This window comes from Anastrepha ludens, chromosome 3, assembly GCF_028408465.1.
Source record: "Anastrepha ludens isolate Willacy chromosome 3, idAnaLude1.1, whole genome shotgun sequence".
Taxonomy (NCBI): domain Eukaryota; kingdom Metazoa; phylum Arthropoda; class Insecta; order Diptera; family Tephritidae; genus Anastrepha; species Anastrepha ludens.
The window spans coordinates 3,081,998-3,108,110 of NC_071499.1; the positions used below are offsets into that span (position 1 = coordinate 3,081,998).

General features: G+C 34.7%; 2 protein-coding genes across 5 annotated transcripts; one reads left to right on the forward strand and one right to left on the reverse strand.

The window, feature by feature from the left end:
- The first annotated feature begins 1,248 nt into the window (after positions 1–1,248).
- On the forward strand, positions 1,249–22,856 carry LOC128856845 (chloride intracellular channel exc-4). 4 transcript variants are annotated; one of them, XM_054092235.1, is made up of 6 exons: positions 1,338–1,648; positions 21,120–21,221; positions 21,290–21,454; positions 21,518–21,760; positions 21,821–21,931; positions 21,994–22,856. In XM_054092235.1, exons 1-6 carry the CDS (start codon positions 1,574–1,576, stop codon positions 22,069–22,071), a joined length of 774 nt encoding a protein of 257 aa, XP_053948210.1. In that variant the 5' UTR covers positions 1,338–1,573; the 3' UTR covers positions 22,072–22,856. The 4 variants fall into 4 exon arrangements, with proteins under 4 accessions (XP_053948209.1, XP_053948208.1, XP_053948210.1 ...); XM_054092234.1 differs by lacking the exons at positions 21,120–21,221; positions 21,290–21,454; positions 21,518–21,760; positions 21,821–21,931; positions 21,994–22,856 and adding exons at positions 1,249–1,331; positions 17,875–19,811 and having other exon boundaries at positions 1,520–1,648; XM_054092233.1 differs by lacking the exons at positions 21,120–21,221; positions 21,290–21,454; positions 21,518–21,760; positions 21,821–21,931; positions 21,994–22,856 and adding an exon at positions 17,875–19,811 and having other exon boundaries at positions 1,255–1,349; positions 1,520–1,648.
- Positions 22,857–24,054: 1,198 nt separating this feature from the next.
- LOC128856846 (mitochondrial coenzyme A diphosphatase NUDT8) lies at positions 24,055–25,786 on the reverse strand. The gene is made up of 3 exons (XM_054092236.1): positions 25,311–25,786; positions 24,687–24,759; positions 24,055–24,634 (listed from the first exon to the last, which is right to left on the reverse strand). The coding sequence occupies exons 1-3, from the start codon at positions 25,587–25,589 to the stop codon at positions 24,201–24,203; spliced, it is 786 nt and encodes a 261-aa protein (XP_053948211.1). The 5' UTR covers positions 25,590–25,786; the 3' UTR covers positions 24,055–24,200.
- Positions 25,787–26,113: the final 327 nt, after the last annotated feature.

Here is a 26,113-nt window from a genome sequence, read left to right on the forward strand (position 1 = left end):
TTAAAGCGCGCAATACAGTACGCAAACAGCTTGTTAAACATACCCTCTATGAGGTGCTTTTTCATGGCAAAAATACACTCACAGATTTGCCATTGCTTGCTGAGGGCCGACCGCTATTAAACACTTTTTCTTCCAATTGATCTTTCAGGCACTTCCTTTTTGGAATTATTACATTCTTGTTACTTTTTGCTATTCGTAGTCTGCAAGATTGTAATTTATTTGGCTTAATAAATTAATTTTCTTTGCTATATCTGTAAAGCATGTAAAAGAGCGGAATCAACGAGAAATAATTTGAAGCCAGAGTGGTATAGGCAACGGATACTAGGTTCGTACGATCAAGCCCATATACTCGTATAACAAATTGTTGCGGACGTTGCACCTTAAATAATAACAAAAGATAAACACATAGATTTATACGTATAAAATTATATATTTCTACACATTCTAGTAGAAATGGCTGTGCATTCTATAAAATTACGTTACGCATGAGACCAAGAATGATATGGATAATTTTTTGAAGATATATGAAAAACGATGAGGAATGCAAGGAGAAGGAGAAATTACAGATATAATACAATAAACAGTCATGTTTTCAATCACCAATTACACCGGGGTGACGTCACACCGATAGCAATTCTCTCAAATTCACTGAGAGAAGAATAGTGGTACGAGATGGGCGCTACCTTTGTATAGCCTAGTTTAAGTTTGCTAGTTAGTAGTCTGCCTAGTTTAATAACCCATTTGAGTAGTGTGTTTCGCGTTTAAGTTAGAAATGAGTTGCATCCAGTAGCGGAATTCACAAACATATTTTAACGATATATTAACCACGATTTTAACGATTTTGCTATTCGATAACCTATTTCATAACAAAAATCGATAAAACGTGGGCAAGAAAGTGTATTTGTGTGCGTATAATTTCTGGTATTTGGTTGTTTCCATTGCTTCTATTGCTCTATTCCTCGTCAAAAACAAGTAGTTCGCCTTCCTTTTGGTTCTTTATTCATGGGCTTTGAAGGCACAGCGAATTCGGAAGGCGCACCCTTGTATTCTATCATCCTTGTCTGGTATCGGATTTCTTTATTTTCTGTCGCTGTGTCCATGCGGCTGTCAGCATACGATGAACCAAGTTAAATTCGTACTCTGTTTTCTACTTTGCCGTGACAATCAAACGCACAAAACGCTGTTGTTGGTCTAGTGGTTGTGCCTTGATACAAACTATCGCGTTCAAGAACCCTACAATTTGTTTGTCAATAATGCATTTTAGTGCAACTCTGTTAGTTCAGTTGCTTTGCACCCTTTCTACAGTACTCCAAAAAGGCATTTGTATTGTGGTACGTTTTCGGTAATAGGTGTGTAATTTCTCAAATTTAGTTAGACCAATACTGAATTTTCATTACAGAAAGTGGTTTTACTTCTTAAATTGGGCGAAACGAAGTAAATTGTGTTTCGATAAAATATTAGCAAGTCGATAAAAGATTAAGAAGAACGGCTTTCAATAACTTCTTAATTTTTTTCGTAGTTTGTATTTTCCGTTTAGTAATTGGAAATTTCATAAACGTCACGCGATTCCAAGATGTCGGAAGTTGAGAACCAAGATACCAACGGTACGAGTAATGGAGATGTGCCTGAAATTGAACTGATCATAAAGGTGAGTGACATCAAGTCTTGCTGTCGTGGATTGTATAGTGTGTAACAGTTTTCGTAAGGTATTAGGCCAGGACTATATCAGGAGAAGATTGTTTCGCCTCTAAAGCAACTCTAGAGAATGCATGTATTTATATGTGTGTAAGTTGGATTATTTTCTGCATTTGTTTTTTAGTTTGCGCGTTTATCTGCTTTAATTTCTGTTGAAATCTCGTTGCGATAAAGTTTTTTAAGGCATAAAAATATTTTTATCAAACCTCGATTAATATGACAATATAAAGGCAAGTAAATGCCGATCTCGATCTCTAGGTTAGAATGTCATTTTTTTTTTTGTGTACTCTCGGTACTTCAATGGAACTTTTACGTCAAAGTTTAATTTGATCCCATCTGTGTTTTATATAAATATTTATGGATGCTGTATTTACATATGTTCCTAACAAATGCATTTGTACATACGATCATGTCGTCTTATATAAAGCAATCTTTGCCCCAAAATGTGTCATACTTAAAATTTTTATTTTTCTGAACTATCAGTGGGGCTATTTGTTTGTACAATTCGCGGAGCTAACGTGGTGGAACGTCTCTGTGTGTGTATATTATCTTCGATGCATGAGAACAGGTTTCTGTTTGCGTTTTAAAATTTCATATGCCACAATAGCTATTACGCCGACTGGTTGGTCTGGTGATTGAATGGTCCTACAACATATTATAGTATATATAAACGTTTGGTGCCTATTGATACTTTATGATGTAGAGCTTTTGCTAACTCATATGTTGATTCAGTGTTTGTGGCTTTGGTTGAAATATTTAAATAGTTTTTGGTGGTACGTCACTTATAATGCGACAGTTTTCCTAGCAAAATAAAGTAAATGCACGTACCCCATGTAGTATGTGTGTATTTGGATACATACATACACATGAAATTTTGCTAAAATTTTTATATGAATATGTAGTAAAATATTGATGCGAAAAGTGGGCGGGTGCTATGAGCACAAAATAATTTTCCTTGCTATTTATAGACCAGTTTTGGCAATATATCCGAATGATTCTCGAATCTATTATTTATGAAGATCTAGAAACTGGAACTGTTTATTTATATAGTTACATATGTATATTTCATTGCTTTTGTAAATTTATCACTTCCTAAGCACTAGAGTATATATTTTTGTTCTGTTGTTTGAAAGATTTTGTACGAAAATGTTGAGGATATGGTACATATGTATGTTCTACTGCTCGCCCTTCTGTCTGTGTAATAAATTTGTATACAATATATTGATGCTGTTGTATTGCGGTACTTCATCTATTTGTAGATATATGCATATGTGCATGCAAAGCTGTGAATCATTGCAATCATATGGATTGGATAAGTATTTATTTTAATTAAAAGCCGCTTTTGGTTATGTGCCCATTTCCTATCTCTCTGAAATTAAAATACACATTAATTTCATACGAAAGTTCAATATAACAATGAAGACAACCACTTACCTTTCGGTTTATAAAAATATACTTATACAATTTTTAAATAGTTTTGAAAAATGGGCATTCTACCACCTATCCCACTGTAAATGTACATATGTATGTGTATCGTAAAACTCTAAATATTTGATATGAAACTTGGTACAGACACCTTATTTGATTATACATATGTATGTATGTATATAAGTCATGATTTTATAAATTTCTTTCGACTTCCACTCCTCCGACTATTTGTGCAATGAATCATCATCGTTATTAGAAGCTACAGCTACTTGTGAGCCTTGATCTGGAAGAGTACTTTTCACCATTCTTGACGTTTACGTGCAGTCTTCTATCAGTTTGTGACCTCCAATGTTGGAAGATCCTCTGCGACTTCGTCTCCAGTAATCTTTCTGCACATATTCCCCTTCGTATGAGTCACGTGCTGCCCATCTGATCTTTTGGGGCTTAACAATGTCATTACGTGCAATGTATAGCTCAACTAAAAACTAATCGCATATACTAAAAGTACTCTAAACAAATTATATAATATTATTAATACAAATACGTACATGTATAATTAGCTAAATAAAATACAAGCATTCTACATAGGCCAAGGGGTTTGATTCAGACTTTAAAAATAATGCAAGGAAGTATTTCTGCAACGGTATGCACGAATGTCTACAGGTGCATATTCAAGTGCACACAAAGATAGAAAATAATAAAAATTGGTTTGGGAAAATACTGTTAAAGAAGTAGTTTTCTTTACGCGACTGCATTGCTTTTTACTAGAACTTCGCCACCTCTCGTGCAGCGTGGCGGTTGCTCATAGTGTAGTCGTATGAATTGTCAATCACCAACAAAATACGCGCTGACAAATCTGTGATAGCCACTTTTCATTGAATACCCTCAATCAGTGGTCGCCAGCCCGTCGATCGCGAGCTACCGGTAGCTCGCGCTGCTCACGTTGCAAAAAATCCAAAAGTCTGAAAATCATACCAGTATTAGCAAATTTCAGAAATTTTCATAATAAATAGATAAACAGCGGCAAGAAGGCAAAGACAGTAGTAAGAAGGCAAAGACATACCATTTCCATTCGGAATGGGAAGAACAATACTTCTTCACAGAAGTTAAAGGCAAAAGTGTTTGTTTGATATGTAATACATCTGTGCCAGTTCCTAAAAAAGGAAATATTGAGAGGCATCTTAAAACTGTATATTCGAATTTTGAGAAGGCATTCCCGTTAAATTCTGCCACCAGAAAAGAAAAACTAAAACCTTTAAAAATCCAGTTAATTGGACAACAGTCAATATTTTTGAAAACAATCGACAAAAATAAGGCTGCAACTGAAGCATCTTATCGTGTTTCCCAGATAATTGCACAAAAGAAAAAACCTTATGAAGACGGGGAAATCATAAAACAAGCATTTTTGGAAGCTGCAGATTCTTTATTCGCCAACTTTAGAAATAAAGACGAAATATTGTCTGCTATAAAATCTATGCAACTTTCTGCTAATACAGTGATGAGGCGAGTAGAAGTAATGAGCAATGATATTTTTTTACAGTTAAGAAGTGACTTAGATAACTGTATTTATTTTTCACTGCAACTGGATGAATCAACAGATGTAGTTGACACCTCACAGATGGCCATATTTGTCAGGATGGCTTTTAGTGATTTTACAATTAAAGAAGATCTTTTGAAGTTTATTCCACTCAAAGGACATACTACTGGGCTAGAGCAATTTTCTCATTTAAAACATCTCATCTCTTCTGAGAAAATTCCAATATCAAAAATGGTAGGCCTGACAACTGACGGCGCTCCAGCTATGGTGGGTTGTGATAAGGGGCTCGTGGCGCTATGTCATAAGGATGAAAGTTTTCCACAATTTCTTAGTTACCACTGTATTATACATCAGCAAGCATTATGTGGAAGTTTTCTAAACTTGAACAACGTTATGAAACTGGTGGTGAAAATTGTGAACAAGATTAGAGCCCAAGCGTTACAAAGAAGATTATTTAAAACCTTGGCTGATGAAATTGACTGTCAATACGGAGAGCTACTTCTTCACTCTGAAGTGTGATGGTTAAGCAGAGGACGAGTGCTCAAACGTTTCAATGATGTCCTGCCTGCTATACTCCAATTTTCAAAGAACACGATGAACCGATTTCTGAACTGGAAAATTCGACTTGGCTCAGAGATTCTGGTTTTCTTGTGGACATTACAGAGAAATTAAATGAGCTTAACTTGCAGCTTCAAGGCAGGGATAAAGAATTAGCGGAAATGATTTCTGATATAAACGCATTTATTATATTACAAAACTTGAATTTTGGGAACAAAACCTAAAAAACCGCGATACTAAGCATTTTCCTATTCTTTCCGAAAATATATCCAAAAATCTATTAGAGCCCTATGACAGTAAATATCATATGGAAATAGTTTCTAACTTGAAGGAAAACTTCAAAAATCGTTTCAAGGATTTCAGCAAAATTGCTTTAGTGACGCAATTTGTTGTTTCACCCTTCAGGGACATTGATATACAACAGTTTGCAACTTGTGTTATGACCAACTTTGGCGAAGACATTGATGTGACAGAAATGGAACTGATTGCTTTTCAAAGTGACTTGACTTTAAAATCTTTAGGTTCAAATACAAAATGTATATGTACTTTAGTAAGTAAAGATAAGTATTCAGTTTTATGTCGTGTTGCGTTGAAAGTGAAAGCGTTATTCAGTTCAACTTATTTGTGTGAATCTTCTTTTTCCAATATGAAATTTATTAATAATAAATACCGCAATCGGCTTACAGATATACATTTGGATAACTGTATTCGAATGACTGTATCAAATTATACTGCAAATATTAAAAAAATTATCGATGAGTCAGAATGTCAAGCTTCTCATTAAATATGCTCTTTTTATCCGCCCATATTTTATTTATATTATATAATAATGTTATATTACTGTTTTGTTGTTTTTTTAAGTCGCTTGTGATTTGCCATTATGGCTGCAAAAAATTTTGTTACGATTGATAGGTGTGAACATGGATGTAGTTATGCATAAGTATAAGCACTATAAGTCATAAGTTTATTATATATAGAACGTATATTAGTAAAATAAATACATGTATTGTATGTCGAATATAACTGTGTATTATTTAATTTATGTTGGCTTGTGCAAGTAGTTCGCTGTTTATTTCAAAATCTTGAAAGTAGCTCAACACATTGAAAAGGTTGGCGACCACTGCCCTCAATGGTGGCGAAAAATGTGACTTCATATTGTATGGAGAGTCATATTTTATATTTTGTTTGAACGGAAACTGGTCAGTTTCCTAAATTAAAATATATACTCTAGCGCAGTTAAATTCTATGAATTCGACTTGGTAGTAATACAGAAGCTAAACTTTTCCACGACAATTACATACAAACAACTAACAAATAACAAGATTTAAAATATTAGGTACCTTTCAAGGTAGCGATATAGAATATACTAAGTTTATACGAATCAAGTAAATTAGACAATCAACGAATTTAACAGGTTTAAAATTGACTTCCGGAGAGTTCATTATAGGTAACACTTATTTCAAATTGCCAGAGAGAATACTAGACAAATTTACTAAATCTTGATTAACAAAGAATTTAAATCATCCATGATATGGGCAAGAGTATTTCCAGGTGCAGACGTTCCTTCGTCCGATTATAACCTATTAATGGACACGATGCTAATACAACATGACAAATTGCAATACTGACTACAATCCGATCAAATGCTGGAATAACATTGCAGACAATTATCATTCACGGTTTTAATTTACACAAAAAACTGAAGGGAATATACAACCTGAAAGGAGTGTATTGAGCAAATTATATGATACAAACTATAAAGCTAAATGAAAAACAATATATGTATATTATATGGTTACAATATGCCAATGAATTGTTTAATGACGATTCAAGAGAGAAAAATATTGGATAAACGATATGAAAGGTTGCAATGGATCACTACATATGTAGGTAAAATAACTATGCCTGAAATAAGAAATGCCATCAAAACTGCGAAAAAAGTAAAAAGTTGTTGAAATCTCAGCGAAGATAAATGACAATTGAATGAAGGTGTTTAACTATGTGTATGAAACTGCGAAATATCCAAGCTCCTGGTTCAAACCTAATTTCATTGGTATACTAAGAAAGACCAATGTAAGGAATGCGGGGCCTATCGAGGCTAACCTTTAAAAAGTGAAAAACTTCAAATCTCGGAGTATGGCAAAGGGCTTAATTTTATTAAGGGAACTGGGCTTGGATGATGTACTGTGATGAGTAGAGAGCACACAAGATCATGAGGTCCAAGTGGAAACCCCCACATCTGTTGTTGTTGTTGTTGTTTTAACATCTGTCTACCTAAGGGCTGCCAGTCTAGCAGCATTTGCCAACCATTTTTAGGAATAAATGTTGCTTACTTCGGACATATTATAAGAGGCAACAAATATAGACTAATCAAAACAACTTATGTATGTAATCGCGAACATTCAGCATGGATACGCAGACCAAAAGAAAAAGAAGTAATTCATAAATTGTCGAATATTTGTTCTTAAATAATGCGTGACACAAACAAATTACGTAATTTGTGTTATGAAAGCTCTTTTATATGTTTTTTTTATTTATTTATTCAGTCTACAAATAATTCTTACAAACTATATTAGACAAATTTTTAATTATTAATTAAAGATTATAAACAATTGTTGCCTAAAATTATATAAACTTAGTCTAAAGTCGAGGCTAGGATAATTATTGCAGAATCGAATGCATCTCACCATTGGTTCATTGAGGGCATAGTTAGTTCTATACCGTTGGTCTACAAATAAACGAACCTGCCTTAAATCATGGTGCTTTGTTTGAAATGTAATTAGACTCTGTAACTCACGACAATTTATATTGAAATTTAAAAGATTATACACGAAGAGAATCGAAAAGTAGATTCGTCTGTCCTCAAGGCTTTGCAGTCCAATCAATTTGCGTCTGCCTATATAACTAGGGAGCCCTTTAGGCCAGCGCAGCTTACACAACGCATATTTGGTAAAGACTTTTTGGACTCTTTCAATCTTATTTATATGGCATTGGTAGAATGGGTTCCATATTAGAGAACAATAATCTAGTCGGCTTCGAATTAAGGAGACGTAGAGTGCTTTCAAAGTCAAGGGATCTGAAAAGTCTTCCGTATTACGACGTAAAAATCCAATCATAGAAAAAGCTTTAGAGATAATGTAATCAATATGTTTCGAGAACGTAAGTCCTGAATCGAAGATTATGCCCAAGTCTTTGATTTCCTCTTTCCTACTAAGTATAATATTGTTCAAAAAGTAATTAAAGATGAATGGATTGGGTTTCTTCCTGTATGAAACCACGCAGCATTTGTCGGTATTCAAGTGTAGGTGGTTCATGGTACACCAATCTTGAAGATGCTTGAGATCCTTTTGAAGATTGGAACAATCTTCAATACAGCTGATTTGTAAAAATAACTTTACATCATCTGCAAACATTAAGCATTTTACATATTGAAATATTTTAGGTAAGTCGTTTATGAATATTAAGAAAAGAATTGGCCCACAGTGAGTCCCTTGGGGTATTCCGGACCAAGCATTAATTAATAATGTAGATTTAGACGATGCTATTTAAACGAATAATTTCCTTCCCGTAAGGTAGCTTAAAAAGAATTTTAAAAGTGTTCCCTTAATACCGCATGCACTCAACTTCTTAATGAGGATAGAATGGTCGACTTTATCGAATGCCTTTGAGAAATCCGTGTAAACTACATCTAGTTGTGCGCGATTTACAAAAGCGTTAATAATATTATTTGTGACTAGTGCCAAATTAGTACAAGTGGATTTTAAGGGGACAAAGCCATGCTGGTATTCGCAGATAAGATCACTAATACGACTTAACATTTTAACTTTGAGAATATATTCAAATAATTTCGAAATGGTGCTTTGTTTAACTATTGGGCGATAGTTGCATACCTCATTTCGGCTTCCTGACTTATAAATTGGCGTGATTGAGCATATTTTCCAAGCATCTAAGAAAATCGATTTGTTTAGACATTTATTGAAGAGAATTGAGATCGGTTTCGCTATTGAGGTGGAGACGAGTTTAAAAAATACCGGGCAGAAACCTTCGTGATCGGTAGATGAGCTATTATTCAGTTTTGAAGCTGCTTGTACAACATCATTGGTTGAAACAGTAAAGTCATCATAAGATTCAGAAGAGGATACATTAAGGTTAAAAGTGTCTAATTTGTCAAATTTTTCATAGACTTTTTGGAAAAATTTTGCAAAGAAACCGAAACAATGCCATCGTAATTTAAGCAAGTGGGGAAGCCGTTGGTCTTCCGTTTATTGTTGATATAACGCCAAAAACTAGAGGGATTTGATTTTAAATTTGATTCAATTCTAAATATATAATGTTTAAATAAGTAGTTATGAAGACAATTGAATTCCCTTTTCAATCGGAGTAAGTTGTCTCGATCGCTTATGCTATTGGTTCTTTTTAATTTCTTGTATGCTTTATTTTTTAAATTTTTCAGATGACAAAGCCTCGAGTTAAACCAGGGGGGTTTCTTATGAGATTTCCAATTTCGTAGAGGAACAAAGCGGGAAATTGTTGATTGTAACTTGTCACATAAAATACTATAAGATGTTTTAGGATCATCGAAAGTGTCCAAAAATGACCAATCTGTGTTATCAATGTATTCGCTCATCTTTGTAACATCAGCTTTAGAGTAATTGCGTCCAAGTGTAGTGATCGACGATAGTTTATCGAATTTATAAAATTCAAAATTTATTAAGAGCGCTTTATGATGTTGACTATTACTTAAAATAGGTAGATAGCATTGTTGGCAAGATGAATTCAAGTCTGCAGAAATAAAAGCTAAATCCAATATTCGATTGTTATCGTTTAGAACTGAATTGATCTGTTTAAGGCCAAACGATAATAAAGTGCTTACAAACAGTAACTCTATTTCAGATTTAACGTTAGAAGGTATTAGATTATTATTATATGACAACCATGAAATATTTCCTAAGTTAAAGTCTCCAAGATACATAATTTCATCATTTTGAGTTAAATTATTATAAATAGATGCTAAATTATTTAAATGCTTTTCATAGATATCATACGTGCTATCTGGTGGAATGTAGGATAACAAAAAGAAGATACAGCGGTTTAATGAAAATTTTATCTTAACACATATTTGTTTTATCCTGAAGTTCCAATCAAATAAGCTCCGTAAATAATGTCCTGCAGAAAACAGACCATTTTTGTTATAAGTCAATATCGGGTATCGCATTAAGATCGCCATTTTCAAATTGAAGAAGGGGGAATACATATATTTAATAAAGTTTCCAATGTGGTACCCAAGAAATTGTAATGAAATGGAGGTTTGCATTTCGACTTTAGGATCGTTTGTGCCTTCTACTCTTCGCAATACCTCATTCAGACCCACTTCCCCCAATAAAACTAATATAGAGCTGGGTTGAGCTGAGTGTTTCTGCCTCTCTTCCGCCCGTATTATGCCGATATGTTCACCTCTTCTTTTCGTTATGGCATCGCATTCAACAAAAAAGTGTAGTGGTTTGTAGATAGGTCGCAGAGTCGATAATTGCGCAGCCTGCAGTGGTCAGTTAGAATGCTTTTCTTCTTAGGAAGGTTTATGAGATGTTTAAAACTCTTCTGATCATACCCTCCAAGTAAGAACGTTGCACGGTTTGGTGGCAGCTTACTAGCCTTACCCAATGCAATATTTGTTTTTAATTAAATTTTTAAAATTAATTACCTGAGTATTTCCAATATATCAATAAATAATTGACAAAAGATTCAATAGCATTGAATATTGGAATTTTCTAATATATTTTTAATGTACAGTTGGTAAGCCAATGACTTCATGATTTTTAAATAGAACATGATTGGAACCTTAAGCAATCAAAACAAATAAATCGATATAATGAAGAGTGTTGGATTCTCTTGTTGTTGGAATTTGCAATATCTCAAATATGTCAGGAAACCTTGCGCGGCTACAATAGTTTTAAGTTGACGATTTTTTCAGTTCATGAGCCAAAGAACGCATAGAATTATCTTATCAGTGGTAGCAAGCATAAAATTCCATTAATAATAATCAACATTAGCCTTCATCAGGGACGGTGTTTGTATAGATGTTGGCAAGTTTTCTGGAATCGGAAAGTGTAAATTGACTGTATTTCGGTTATTCGATGCAAATATTTTGGAAATGCTGCAACAAATTAATTTAAAATAATAAATACATATGTATACACATTAATTTGTTTCTTATACAATTTAGAACATCTTATGGGGTTGCTCGTGAGTCAGATCGCATTGAAAATACCTCTGAAGTATGTATGTATGGGCATATCTACCTCTCTCTTCTCTGGCATCTCTTGATCTTACCCTATAGGTAGGTGAAAAGGTTTACAATTTTAGTTGTTCGTTTTTTTACAGCCAAAGCGCTACCTTTTTTAGAATCAGGTGTTACGAAGTCAGAAATCAAGTATTACGAGAAAACTTCACTGATTATAGGTTTATGGGTTTATTAAAGTTCGATGAGTATCCCGGAATTATGCGACACAAAGTTAATATCAAAGCTATACCCCCGAATATTCATATGTATATGCACATGCAAATATTCCATTCATATTCACGTTTATTTATTGAAAATAATTATAGGACTATACAGAGCTGTAATTGCTTCGCTTTGCTGTTGATTTCCCATTTTTTACAATTTTACTTTATCTCCTTCTAAGTTTGTTAATGTATGTATATATATGTACATATTTGTTGGCATGTATGAATATGTATGTGTGTTGTGCTTAGAATACACATCTGTACTCATAAGGCATACGTTTAGCCTGTAGTGCGTTCCGCTCTTTCAAACTAGTGCTCTTCTGGTGAGTAAAGGCTATGCCGTAGTAGGTCGCATTTAGAAATTGAAGAATTTTGCTAGGCAATGATTGATATTTCGCCTTTACATTACTAATTGCCCGGTTCGAAACTAGTGATTTGATCGACAACTTATAGTCTCTAGTTTCCGCCGCATAGATCTAATTGATCAGAAAATAAATTTAATACAAACGTATGAAAGTATCCGTATAGGAAATAATAACTAAACAAAAAAATAATATATCGGTCATCTAATAATAACTAAGTTTGCATATTTTTTAACTCGAATTTGCAGACATTTACCCGCTTCCGTATTATGCTGGGTATTAATGTATATCTACATATATACTTACATACATACATATTTGCCACATACCCGCAACGTAGAGCTTCTTTTAATTTTCTTCAATTGTATTTTTGGCGTGAACACTTGAGCGAAGCACATTTGCATGACATCATCATACTTGATGTTTGTTAAATGCTCAACCGGCACTTTGCCTACTCATTAACGAATTGATGAACAATGCAGATATTGTATGTAATATCTAAAACAAATAACTGTTACAGCTGTCGAAGTGTACAAAACGGAATAGCTGGATGAACGCCAATATCTGCTGTTTAGAAAAGCACATACAAATTTGAAGTCTACTTTAGTTTAATTTCCTGAAATTAAAAACTATCAAAAGTTTTAGGAACTCAAAAGTATTATACATTGTTTAATATCTTTGCTTTTATGTTTCAATTTGTTCGCAATGATTATTTATATGAGAATATTAAATATTTTAATATAGTAAACGTTATGCATTGAGCCCTGAGAAAAAAGCCGCCTTGTAAATTAATAAATATGAATAAAGAAAACGTAGTAAGAAAATACATAAATGTAAAGATGAAAATTTAGTTATCAGGTATTTGTCACATATGTACATCTGTACATCCATACAGCCAAGAAAGATAGGAATAAGGTTTGGCCACTCCAAACAAAATTGTTAGTAACTTTTGCTGTTACTTCATAGGGGATGTATCAGAGAGAGAGAGTTGAATACAATCAACATTCGTTGTTCAGAGGGCAAAGAAGTAACATGAGCAGTGGCTACATTGATTTTTTCGTACATCACCAACACACTCTCGGTTTTTGCCGACCTCTGTCGTAAACAAACAGCTGTCACATCCCCTGTTACGTTAGCAAATCAGCTGGTTCCTTCAAAATCGCTGCAAGCCGGTTCACGGTATTGGCCTGAATGATATGCAGCTGTGAACACATAAAAAAAAAAGAAAATTTTAAACTAATAAAATTTTATTAGTAATAATAATAATATTATTATTATATTTTATTATTTCAATATTAATAATATAATTTTGTTTTAAGTGCAAACCTATTATTATTATTACAATATTAATAACGTTATTATTAAACTAATAAACAAAATAGAAGTCTTTATATGAGTCTAAGCCATTAAATTGGACAGTTATGTAGGACAGCGATCCGAAGCAAAGACCGTCAAGCAATGGATTAAGGTTTTGGAATGACCCATAGACAATTTGTAGAATGATGTGAAAATACTAAATAATTTTTGGTGTAAAAAGTTGTGATTGATTAATCGGTTCCCTTTATGTAAACTCAAGGGTTTTCCAATAACAGGTGTTATTTAAATATGTGAAAGGCTATCGAGAGATTTTTAACAATTTTTTATGGCCGGAATTGGATGGTATTGATTTGAGCAACGATTCTTTTCAACAAGACGGCGCTACGTGCAACACAAGCAACGAACCCATTCTTACTACTCTTTGAATATCAAAATAATACCTCTTATTGGAAAACCCTTTATAAGAAACTCGACATATAGGGTTTATGTTGGTGGATCTTCATCCGTTTTTAGTGAATTTTCAAAGATAAATCAATATCACAACGGCCCATAGCTCAACAGTTTAAGACCACCACCGAATGAAATACAATTTTAAGAGATGCGTACGAGATATAGAGAATAACCCTGATAATTAATTATATTTGATATTCCAATGAGCGCAATATTGTTTGCGATGCATCAAATTGATATAAAAAAGATAAAGATGAAGAAATATTTATGTTTATTTATTTATTTTTTTTTAATTAAATTTACAGTGCTAGCGGCCATGTCTATTGGATGTGTCGATAATATAAAAATAGGAGATTATATCTTAACGTTAATCCACGTTAATGGCTCGAATGAGTTGTGGGAGGTTTAGGTAGGTTGATTGGGTTGTTGTGGGATTGCTTAAGAAGGAAGATCTAATAAAGTACCGGACATTTGAGGAGATGTTTGACCGTGAGGTGTGGCAGGTGTGTTATTTGTGTTTATGATTGAGTAATAGTGGTGTTGAGTGTGTGCTCTTCAGACTTTGCTGCAGTATCTGCTTATTCTTCTTAGCTTCACAGTCTGGCGTGGTCCATGGTTCATCAACAATTTTCCTCCAGTTCACTCTATCTTGCTACAATTTTTTTCCAATTACGAACATTCATCATGTCAGGTCTGCTTCGACGTCATCAAGTCATCCATTTCTTTCTTGGTTGGCCTCTTTTTCTTCCTTCTATCGGACGTAAAATAAACACTTTTTTTAATTCTTTCATTTGGCTTTCTAATCCGTTGCGCTTTGAAAAAACGTATTACATTCGCACCACCAATAAGGTTTTCAATTTCGTTATTTTAACAGATACGATACGCGCCGTCTTCAAGCCGAACGGGGCCGCAGATTTTTCTCGCAATGCTTCTTTCAAATCGTAATAGCTGGTTTATATCATTAACTTTCAATATCCAGATTTTATCTGCAAATTAATAATATTATTTGTTAACAATATTCTATAACAAAACTATTCAATTCAAAATATATTACAAAAATTCTTCAGAAAATATTTGAATACCAAAGAAGGATTAATGCATTATTACAGTAAAGAAATCGTTGCTTGTATCAACTACATCAGCAGCGCATAACGGCAGGTTAAGGGGTTATACGCAGTTATGAAGCAAATAAAAGACGGGTTGTCAAGGATTTATCCTGAAGAAACTTCAGAATATTTTAATTTGAAAATTTTTGGCGGTTATAAAAGCATCCTTCAAGAACGTAACAAAATTTTTTATTTATGAAAATGTTGATTATAGAGCGCGCTGCAGGCGATTTCTGGAACTTCCTTTAAAAAAATACGATTTACGGTGTACATCGTAACTCAGGATTGGATTATCTGAAATCAAAAAACCAAACAAATTTTGTTAATATATTAGATTATCTAGTAATTAATCGTTCGGCTAATCAAAATAGTGAATTTTCACAAAATGGCAGCTTTTAAAAGAAATGATTTCGATTTTTACGTTAAAATTTGGTCGTAAATTGATTATAAAATGGAAAATAAGTATCAGATTTACAAAAGGAACGATTAATTACTAGAAAATGTATCTTTAAAGATTGAGTTAAAACGGTTGATCGATCAAACAAGCCGTTTTCGAGATATCGTGTACCGACTTGAAAAATGCCGTTTTGAAAAAAAACACGTTTAAAGTTTCAATACCTACCTTAAAACGTGCCGAGGCATCTCTACATATTTAGGTATAACTCCGAAAGTATTGCTTAGATCTACTTCAAATTTCGTGCGTATACTTTTGAATATATGTACATTACAAAAATGCAATAAAAAAATCGATTTTTTTGAAAGTCATAACTGCGTATAACCCCTTAAGAGAGAGAGAAAACTTGCGTGAATCTTATGTGATCTTTTTATACAAATTAGTAGAATTTTAATGTGCATATACAGTGTCGGAAAAAACCAAAGCACGAATTTTTTGTGTATACGGGAGGATTATATTATATGTACATATATTTAAAATAAACATTCAACAAATTTAACCTCTTTTTAGTGCTTTTGTGAAAAAAAAATTGACATAATGTGAGAATCAGTGTTTGCATTAACTATTTCGTGGCAGCAATATTACCGAAAACATTGCTCTGCTCTCTACTATTCTGACCTTGAACAGCTGAGCAGGTAGCGCAAAACGCGCCATCAATTGTTTTACTCCGCTCCACTTACTACTACTCTCACGCGACAACAACAAAGGATTGAAAACCTTGAAAACACAGGCTATCAACACACTGAAAAACCCTAGAGAAATGCTTGGTTTTTACAAATACGGAGGTAATTAGTGCAGTTGTCACCTGCCCCAAATATATAAAAATGGAAAAGGTTCAAGTCCACTGAATTAAGGGCGAGCAAAACCAGTAAAAATGTAGATTTCTATTATCTGTCTGTATTTTCATGTTTTAAAATAGAGACATTGTTTGAAGAAAATTTTAATAACTTCATGTATTCCTGGAAATATTTCAATCCCTAGCGGGAATATACTGCAACAAAACTAGCCCACATGTTTATATATACTCACTTTGCTCAACAAGTACCACATTGCTTAATCATTCGTATTTACCCGCCAGCGTTGCTTCGTATTAAAAACAAATAAAATGTTTGTGAAATGGCTCGCAACAAATATTTGGCAGTACTTAGAGAAAAATTATAATCGAATTTGAAGAATCAGTAAGGAGCATTAAAAAACAGCATTAGTCACAACGTAGTTTCAAGCGCAATAAGTCATTTTCGTTCTTCTGGCTCCCTAACCACTTTACATGGGAGTGGCAAGCGTTGTAAAACGACATCCCGCCAAATCAATCCAAAGTGAATTACACTTGAACATTTCTTATAGATCCACTTAGCGACGAGCTATTCGCAAGGTACTGTGAAAAAGGAGGGGCAACATAATGGACTGCGGATGTTTCTCAGATCATGGCGTTGGACCGATCCATCGCATTAGTAGCATCAGAGTATTATGTTATTTTCTGCTGGAGATGAAATTCTGCTAAAGTGGATCTATCAACACGATAACGATCCCAAACACACGGCTAAAAGAAATGGTAGATCAGAGTACCTTAGACGAAAATTGCAACAACAAGGATTCTCTCTTTACTGAAGCTGAACTGGAGTAAAACGTTTTAAACAATTTGATTGAATCTATGCCCCAAAGGTGTGAAGCCGTTATACAAAATAATGGACATGAACCAAATATTAATAATAAACACCTGTAATAATGCGCGTCTATTTCACGTATAATCTTATTCTTCCAGTCATATTTAAGTGTACAATTTAAAATATTTAGTTGTTTTTTTTTAATACACAAATACAAATTTATATAGCCGAAGGACGGTGCTTCAGTTTTGTCCGACACTGTATATGTTGCGTTCTTTATACTATTTTAATTAAATAATTTTCAAACGCTTCTAAAAAGCTGCTCAAATTAATACCGCAACTACTAAATGCAATATCATAAAATAATCGTGCGCTCAACAAAAATTTTAACCTTGGCCAATATACATAAGCAATTTGAACAAATCTAACCATATCGCTAAAAGCATAATACATATGCGCACTTACATACATTAAATAATAAAGGAAATCTGTTGTATGTTTTGTGAAATGAGCGAAAACTAAACATCTAATGGATAAAAACACCAGCATGTAGAATTGAGTATGTGAATAAGTGAAAGTGAGGAGCTAAAGAGATCTCTTAGTTTTACCTAGTTTCTCCGCGTCTAATAGCTAATATGAAGCATTTATGCTCTTTAGTGCATACTTATACATATATATGATGTGTGAGCGCTTCTCAACTCTCTCTCGCATGATACAATTAACAAGGGTTTCTCTAGCTGTATAATTGCAAACGAGTGTGCACGGTGGAGACTCAGTGTAGAAAATATTCTCGTAAACTCAATATGATAAGATTTGAACCCCTAATAGTATGCTTTCATTATCCTCTGCCCCTTTCTAGGAAGAATTTGTGCTTGAAAATGAAATTTTGGGGAATGCGAACGGGAGCGAAATCAACTTAGCACCGAGTGAAGTCTTGAATGGCGTAGATGAGAAAGAGAATATCGCTCAATCGAAATTATATCTCAAGCCACAGCAGCAGCACCAAAATATCAATGACTGCAAAACAATAAACTCTGAAAAACAACCCTCTCCGCTCAAAGATGTCTTAGCGCAACACAGTAACGAAGCTACAGAGGATCATGTTCTTGCACTTACTCATCACGATAGTCAACATTTTTACTTCGAATTTGTAACACCGAAACCGGACGAAAACTTATCACAGACTGTCTCAATTACAGAACGCGCAACAACCAACCAGTTAAGTGATAATTTTAACAGCGGAAAGATTGACGACCGCCTGCCTATAAATCAGAAAAATAGAGTTCCATTATCTCAAAATCAGATGATGGAAGAAGCAACAGTCAAAGAGGAACATTTGCGTTGCAGTAGCGCAGTGAGTAATTTAGACTTCGCCGCTATGGTAGCTGAGGCATGCGAGGGAATTTTCGATGAAATTGAAAATGATCTGCGATCATATACCGACAGTAGCGATAGCAATAGCAATAGTTACCAAGGGGTAGAGATTACTTCGGATTCTGGCGATCTCACTGCTCCAGCGAAGAGAAAAAAGAGTGCCCATAACTCTGAAGCGGTTCAACTTGCGGTGAATGCTGTGCTGGAAGGTGGCATGAGTCTGGGTGAGGCAGCAAAACGCTATAATGTGGTGCGTTCAACCGTGTCCTCACGTGTAGCAAAACATCCCAAACGTAAAAGACGAAGGGCTAACAAGGAATTAGATGAGCTTATTCACAGTAAACTTATGGCCGGTATACAAATATCGCAAATATCACGCTCTTTGCATGTGCCCAAATCGACTGTTCATCTACATAAAACAAGACTTAAGGAGAGTGGAATGTTGCCGCCTGTATGGATCAGGAACGGCAGTAAGGACATGGTTGATCATGGCGTTCAAGAGCGATTAAAGCAAGCATATCGAGGTCACATCGTAAACGGCATGTCAGTGCGTTTTGCTGCAGAATTCTTCTCGCTCCCGCTTACGACCTTATGGCGATACATAAAACGAAGAAAAACCGCGTCTACAACTGCAGTTACTGATGACAGTAGCAAAAGTGTGCCGGTGGAATGCTCGAACGACCTCGAGGAAAATACACTTCATAATGCTTCGAATGCGTTTGATGATTTAGATATAGATGAGCAATCACAAATGCAGGAAAACAAGTCGCCCTGCGTATCACCTAAATGTTATACAGATTTGCTAACGGTTTTTGATAAAGATGAAGAAATGCTAGAGCAGTCCTTGCTGGATCATCTTTTAGAATAACATATTGATTATTTCTATTTATTTTGGATCTCAATGATTGGTTAGGACTGTTGACTGTTCATACATGAATTTTCCTCTTAATAAATATTATTGAAATATAAATATTTTGATTTGTTATTTAAGCTACGGCGATACGCTCATGCATTTGCTGTCCAGCAGCTTATATGCGTGCGTGTCGGGTGACACACACACTTGTTTCGTGTCACACATACTTCTTGTCGGCTTTTGCATGATGAAAATCAATAATTTTAGATTTTTCGCGGGCAAGCCTCATGCACCCGACACGCACACATATAAGCTGCTGGACAGCAAATGCATGAGCGTGTCGCCGTAGCTTTACTTCAACACATATTAAACAAGCCAAACCTAAACATAAAAAATTAGTTTTTGCGAAAAATTGCGAAGACTGATCCGATGTGAACGAAATTTTAGAAATTGAATCCAAATATGCCATAAAATTTGTATTTCGATAGGTGACAGTTGTCAAATAAACTGTCTATCTCTATAAATAAAAAAAAACGTCCACAAATACATCACCTGCAGTTTTAAGTTCACTCCGAACGGCAAATTTTTTTATGAGCACCTTTTTCATGGCAGAAATGCACTAGGAGATTTGCCATTGCCTGCAGGGGACGACGGCTGTTAGAAATTTTTGTTGTTGTTGTTGTAGTATCATAAATATTCCCCATACATATACGGGGAGTGCTGCTGGAGTGACAGTCCTTGGCCGGATATAAATCCGGGTCGTTCTGGTTATGTAGAATCGACTGTCGTGGGAACGAGAAAAAACTTTTTCTAAGATTTTGGTGTTTCAAGCACGGAGATTCGCTACGGCGAACGCTATACTGTATTAAAAAAAATGCAATTTTCAATGTAGACTTATTTCCAATAATATTTAGTAACCATGTGTCGGACAACATGTATGCCGGCAGAAAACCCTATTTTCACCACGTGCCATTTTTCATCCAACACTTTTTGTGAATTAACCCACTTATTTATTGCTATAAAAACAAAGGGAAGAAAACACAATTATATGAACTTCTTGGCTTTATATATCAATTAGCGTGGGAATAATAAATTCTGTTCATTGTATGCGAGTATTTTTTTCACACCCCATGCTATTCAATTTCCAAACTTATAGCGGTGGTCACCAGTCACTGGGTGACCGGAACTCATGCGCAGAAGCTTGGACTCCCGTACAACTCCCATTGGAGAAGCGGTGTGGATGCTGCAGAGTAAGAGACTGTTGAACACTTTCTTTTCAAGTGTCTGGGTTTGGCGGATAGACGCTTGAGGTTTCTTAGTGGGCCGTCTGGTGATAGTCTGAGGCAAATTTTCTTCCTTTAAGTTGTGTAACCTCTCGCAGGTGTAGTGGTCTACATTATGGTATCAAAACGGCACTCTGGTGCTACTTGTAGTGTAGCCGTGGTACTCGTGCCATCTTGCCATCTAACAAATACGAGTAGTTTTAAAGTTTTCTATTAAGGAAGTGGAAGCTAGTTAAATTTTGCTACTCATTTGGTAAATGAGTATTTTTGGTCTTTGGTACAATTTTATGAACAAACTTACAAATTTCTCCAATTTTCTCCATTTTTCCAAAAAATGTTCGCGCAAAAATTGCTCTTCCAACCACTGTGAACCGTCGGGAATTGATGCATACATTTTTGGCATGCGCAACCATCTCCGCAAATAAATTTGGGGAAACTTGTTTATTGCTTCATTTGCAAATTGAAACTTTAGGTGATTATAACATCATGAATCTCGTTGAGAAGTTAACAGAATCTGGGGCTGGTATTTTGAATGGAAGTATTTTGGTACGGACGAACTAATGATATTCGTATTGCAATTGATTTGTATTTCAGGCGTCCACAATCGATGGCAGGCGTAAAGGTGCTTGCCTTTTTTGCCAGGAGTACTTTATGGACTTGTATCTTTTGGCAGAGCTTAAAACTATCAGTTTGAAGGTAAGTAAGTAGAAAACTTATTTGTCAATCCCGTGACTCTAAATGCTCATGTATGTTTATCAAATTAGGTGACGACGGTTGACATGCAAAAGCCACCGCCAGATTTTCGGACCAACTTCGAGGCCACACATCCGCCTATTTTGATTGATAATGGTTTGGCAATCCTTGAAAATGACAAAATTGAAAGGCATATCATGAAGAATATACCTGGCGGATACAATTTGTTTGTACAGGTAGTTGAATTTTTAAAAATTAATTGCAAATGCACTTATATTCAAATTTTTGTTTACACACAGGATAAAGAAGTGGCAACACTGATTGAAAATTTGTATGTAAAGCTCAAGCTTATGTTGGTGAAGAAGGACGAAGCCAAGAACAATGCGCTATTGAGTCACTTAAGAAAAATCAATGACCACTTGGCTAATCGAAATACCCGCTTCCTAACCGGCGACACCATGTGTTGCTTTGATTGCGAACTTATGCCCAGACTGCAGCATATCCGCGTGGCAGGCAAATATTTTGTGGACTTTGAAATACCGGTAAATTACATCTTTTAGAAATATTTTACATCATGTAAGCTTTCATTTACACTTTTGCAGACACATTTCACTGCTCTATGGCGCTACATGTACCACATGTACCAGTTGGATGCCTTCACGCAATCATGCCCAGCAGATCAGGATATCATCAATCATTATAAATTACAGCAGGTGGGTCACATTATCACTAAACTAATCAAAACGTTTCGTTACAAGTTATTACCTAATTACAGATGTTAAAAATGAAAAAGCACGAGGAGCTTGAAACTCCAACATTTACTACTTCCATTCCGATCGATATTACAGAGTAATGGAGATCTTGTTAAGGCGATGAAATATGACCGGATCAAGTTGAGAAGTTAACTTGAAGTCAACATAATCCGTGTAGAGTTAGGAAGCCACATCTCTGCTTTCAAAAATATTCCAATTTCAGTACACATGCATATACCCATATACAATGTAACGGGTGAAGCATACAAGTATTTTTCAGTTATAAAGATAATAGAATCGAAAAGAATGTATGCAGTTTTTCAGTTATATTTTTTCTAAGTTAAGTTTGTTTCTGCTTTAAATTGGCAATGTACACTGTTTACTTGAATCTATTTTGTTTAATGAGCATAAGTATTTTGAAAATATTTACACTAAGTGCGATTATTTTTTAATATAAGTTTGATTCTGTTGCCAACTCTGACATTTGATTTAAATGCATTCATTATACATATTTCTTTAATGTTTACGATAAGTATTTATCAAATTTGTATTAACAAAGAATTAAAACTAAACTAAATAAACGAGGACTTAAAAAGTTGAAATCGAAATGGAGCAAGTATGCCATTGCTTTCAATTAAAACAATTTCGTTGAATTATAAACCGCAATATGTAATATGCGCTTGTTAGTGAGATGTACATTTTTAAAATATGGTATGCACGCCAAGAAGTAACATTACAATAATACGCTCGCATATATGGAATATTCTCTATATGCTTTTATATCTATAACTATGCGAACTTACTTAAATTTAGGATACAATTGTTTTGTATATACATACAGATTCTACATATATGCAATCAAATAAAACATAATAAAAATTTCGTACATATTTGATACCACAATAAATAGACTTTATTTATCGCTTGTGTCGAGATATTGAGAAAAATTGTAATTAACCTCCGTTTTAGTTCAAATTCAGAATGTATCTGATTGAGCGACACCTACTTGGTGATGGCAAGTATTGTGAAAAATTAGATTACACCGAAAGGCAGTCGGAGATGTGGTGGGCCATCTAACTCATGGAGGCGACTAGCGGAAGCAGAAGCTCAGCAAGCAGGTCGGATTTCGCGATAAATAAAATCCTTAGCTTTGAATAAATATAACTTTAACTTGTTTGCCAACTATTGCCCTTTGGTCCACCTAGAAACTGCGGAAAAACACCCTCACCACTAAAAATGCTTACCAGGGCCATTAAGAGAAGGCGAACGCACGAAGAGATAGTACGTAGTGGCAATGAGGCATTATCCAGCGCCAGACAAAACACACCCCTCACTAAAATCATACCCGTACGAGCTCATAGGAAGTCATAGCTGCGATCCCATGGATTACTTCTCTTAGAATACGCACCATAGTTAACCGGTATAAGAAGAGGCGGTTAATAAAACTATCGGTCATCAGGACAAAATCATCAAGGATGTTAACATCTTTTTCTTTTTGTTGAGAATTTAGGCATACGTAATATTACCAGTGGTTTCGTGAGGAACAATCGAGTAGCAATCACAACCGTTGCGTCCCAGGATTTTTTGAGGAATGACGTTCGATGTGAAGTTAGAACAACTTTAATTCTATCAAAAGTGTAGCTTTCCAGTTGCCCAAAATTCGGCCATTGCTGGGCACAAGACTTAAAATCTGCATCATAAAAATTTTGTTTGCATGATTGCTTCATTATTTTCGTCGTCATTTTATAGTAATATAATAGTAAATTACCGTCAAATTCGAAATTATCAATGAAAATATTTTTAGAAAACTACATTATTTTTTTAAGTATTTACCATCACCTATCTATGCAAAAGAAATATGTAAGCTTAGTATTTATTACATACCTCGAACAAGCCCCAGAAGCTTGGGGGCAGCTCGTGTCTTCTCATACTTGACCTTTAAATCAGAGGGGATAATAATGACTACCTTGTAAATATATTCTAAACCTCTAACTTCGATTTTCTACTGATTTTCGCTGAGCGTAGAACGATTGCAGCAAACGCAGAAAAGAATTAGGCACAACCACCTTTCCATTTTTCTAGCATTGATTTATTTCGCTATTGCATTTATTTACATAGTTTAGAGAGACATTGAGTTCTGAAACATACATTTTTAAATTCGTTTTCCTAGTGCAAAAATATTACTTAATAATATAAGTGATGATATATTCAAAGTTGTTCGTTTATTTAATTAATTTTTTATCTTAAAAGGTCGAATGTATTTGGCATGATGTTTAAGTCTTTTTAAATCTATTGGAATCAGGCACTGGAGAAAAGTATTTGTTATGAAGCCTGTAATGCCCCACACTTTATTATGGCCAATCACAAAATTGGGGGTACTCCAACCACCCCTGAACTGTGTATGCCTCAAGGTTTTAGGATGCACCAGCTCTTTGAGGGGCATGAGCAATGCCTCCTCTACTTCGTCCTCGTTGAGTTTCAACTCTTTTAAATTAAAATTATTCACAACGGCAACAACAGGCATTATAGCAGCAGTATGTCGCGGTTTTATTATAGTACCTGATCCCCAGACATGTATACGCCTACGAGACAAACCAATTTCTTCCTCTGCTTCACGTAACGCACAATCTATGAAGTCAGCATCGTCCGGATCCATTATTCCACCTAAACACAACATGTTAAACCAAAACGGAAAAATAAAACTTAGCTAACCCACCAGGAAAAGATATTTGTCGACTATGACGAGAAAGTCGACTGGAGCGCCGGGTGTACAGGATTGATACCTCATCCTATAAAATAAGATTGAGAAGACTAAAAAATACTTCAGTCAAATTTCACATGTATTTTCCTCAAGCCATTAGTTTTAGCGAAATAAATATTCCAAAACACGCCATCATTATTATTATTTCATATGTACATAAATGCATGTTCTCTGCAGCTTTGAATGCCATGAAATATTTATCAGTATGCACTGCTGACAAGAACGGGGAAACCTTCGGACACTGTCTATATTGGAGTTTCAGGAGATGCACTACCTCATTAAACCTATCAAGTTAGTTATAATCTTCGGATTATTTCTAGCGTTAAAATCAATCGACGGTTTAATAAGTTTTGATGAACAAATATTTAGCCGAATTACACTAAACTGCATCATACATTCGCATATGCCGCTTGTTGACATCACACAGTTTATTCGAGTACATTTTAATACTGTTATATAAAGGACAGATCGTTTTGTTTGATATTTATAGTTCAATCAAAATAGACTAGGAGTCTTATAATTTAGGAATGTGTATTACTGAAGTACATATGTGATCAACGATGAATGTACTAATCTCACCCTTTCATCCGTGCAGAGACAAATCAGAACAGCAGCAAATGACGTTTCGTTTGTCGTCTTCCCCAACCTCAACCCAATGGGTGGTGGTGTTCGCATACATTGCATAGCTCGCAATTTGTTCTTCTCTGATAACAGGAAACCTGTTTCCAGGTATTTGTCAATATCGCAACTTTCCTCATCGTTATGGTTGCATACTCCCGCTCGTTTCGCTGTGTATAGTATTAGTCTGCGTCGTATGAATTGAAAGGGAATAAAGCGTAAGGTTTTTGTACTCAACATTACAAGTTTATAAATAATAAATATTGTTAGGAAACAGATCACTGAATTATTCAACTAACTACTTTAATAGGGAAAATCAGCTCCGAATTTATTTAAATTTCTTATATTGTGTATCGATTTTGATTATATTTTACTATCGTTCTGTTGAATGTCGATGCTGTTTTAAAGAATATAATCGTATATCGATATGACTTTATAAAACCACTACTCATTTAATATATTCAAATTATGCTAAGTTCCCACGGCACGTAAATCTCGAATTGCCCTGCTTCCACGGTGCATTCGTAATACACATTGGTAGCATTACTTCTTGTTATTGTTTTTTGCTATTTATAAAATAAGTTTTTCTGGTTATTATTCAACGTTGATTCACTTGTTTCTGTGTTTGGCTTACTCCTTCGTTTTGCTTTGACAACTAATTTCATTAAAATTTAGAAGACACAATGATTTGTTCCTAAGGTAAATGCACGGTGTACAGAAACTAAAGGTTGCGTCTTCCGAAAACCGCTATTTTATTCTGCACA

What these genes read in the sequence shown, in the direction of transcription:
- LOC128856845 (XM_054092234.1), top strand. Translation starts at nt 1,574, where the DNA reads ATGTCGGAAGTTGAGAACCAAGATACCAACGGTACGAGTAATGGAGAT. An exon ending in AAATTGAACTGATCATAAAG is followed by an intron (nt 1,649 to 17,874) that starts GTGAGTGACATC and finishes GCCCCTTTCTAG; the next exon opens with GAAGAATTTGTGCTTGAAAA.
- LOC128856846 (XM_054092236.1), bottom strand. Translation starts at nt 25,589, where the DNA reads ATGTTGAGTACAAAAACCTTACGCTTTATTCCCTTTCAATTCATACGA. An exon ending in GTCTCTGCACGGATGAAAGG is followed by an intron (nt 24,760 to 25,310) that starts GTGAGATTAGTA and finishes CTTATTTTATAG; the next exon opens with GATGAGGTATCAATCCTGTA. An exon ending in TCGACAAATATCTTTTCCTG is followed by an intron (nt 24,635 to 24,686) that starts GTGGGTTAGCTA and finishes TGTTGTGTTTAG; the next exon opens with GTGGAATAATGGATCCGGAC.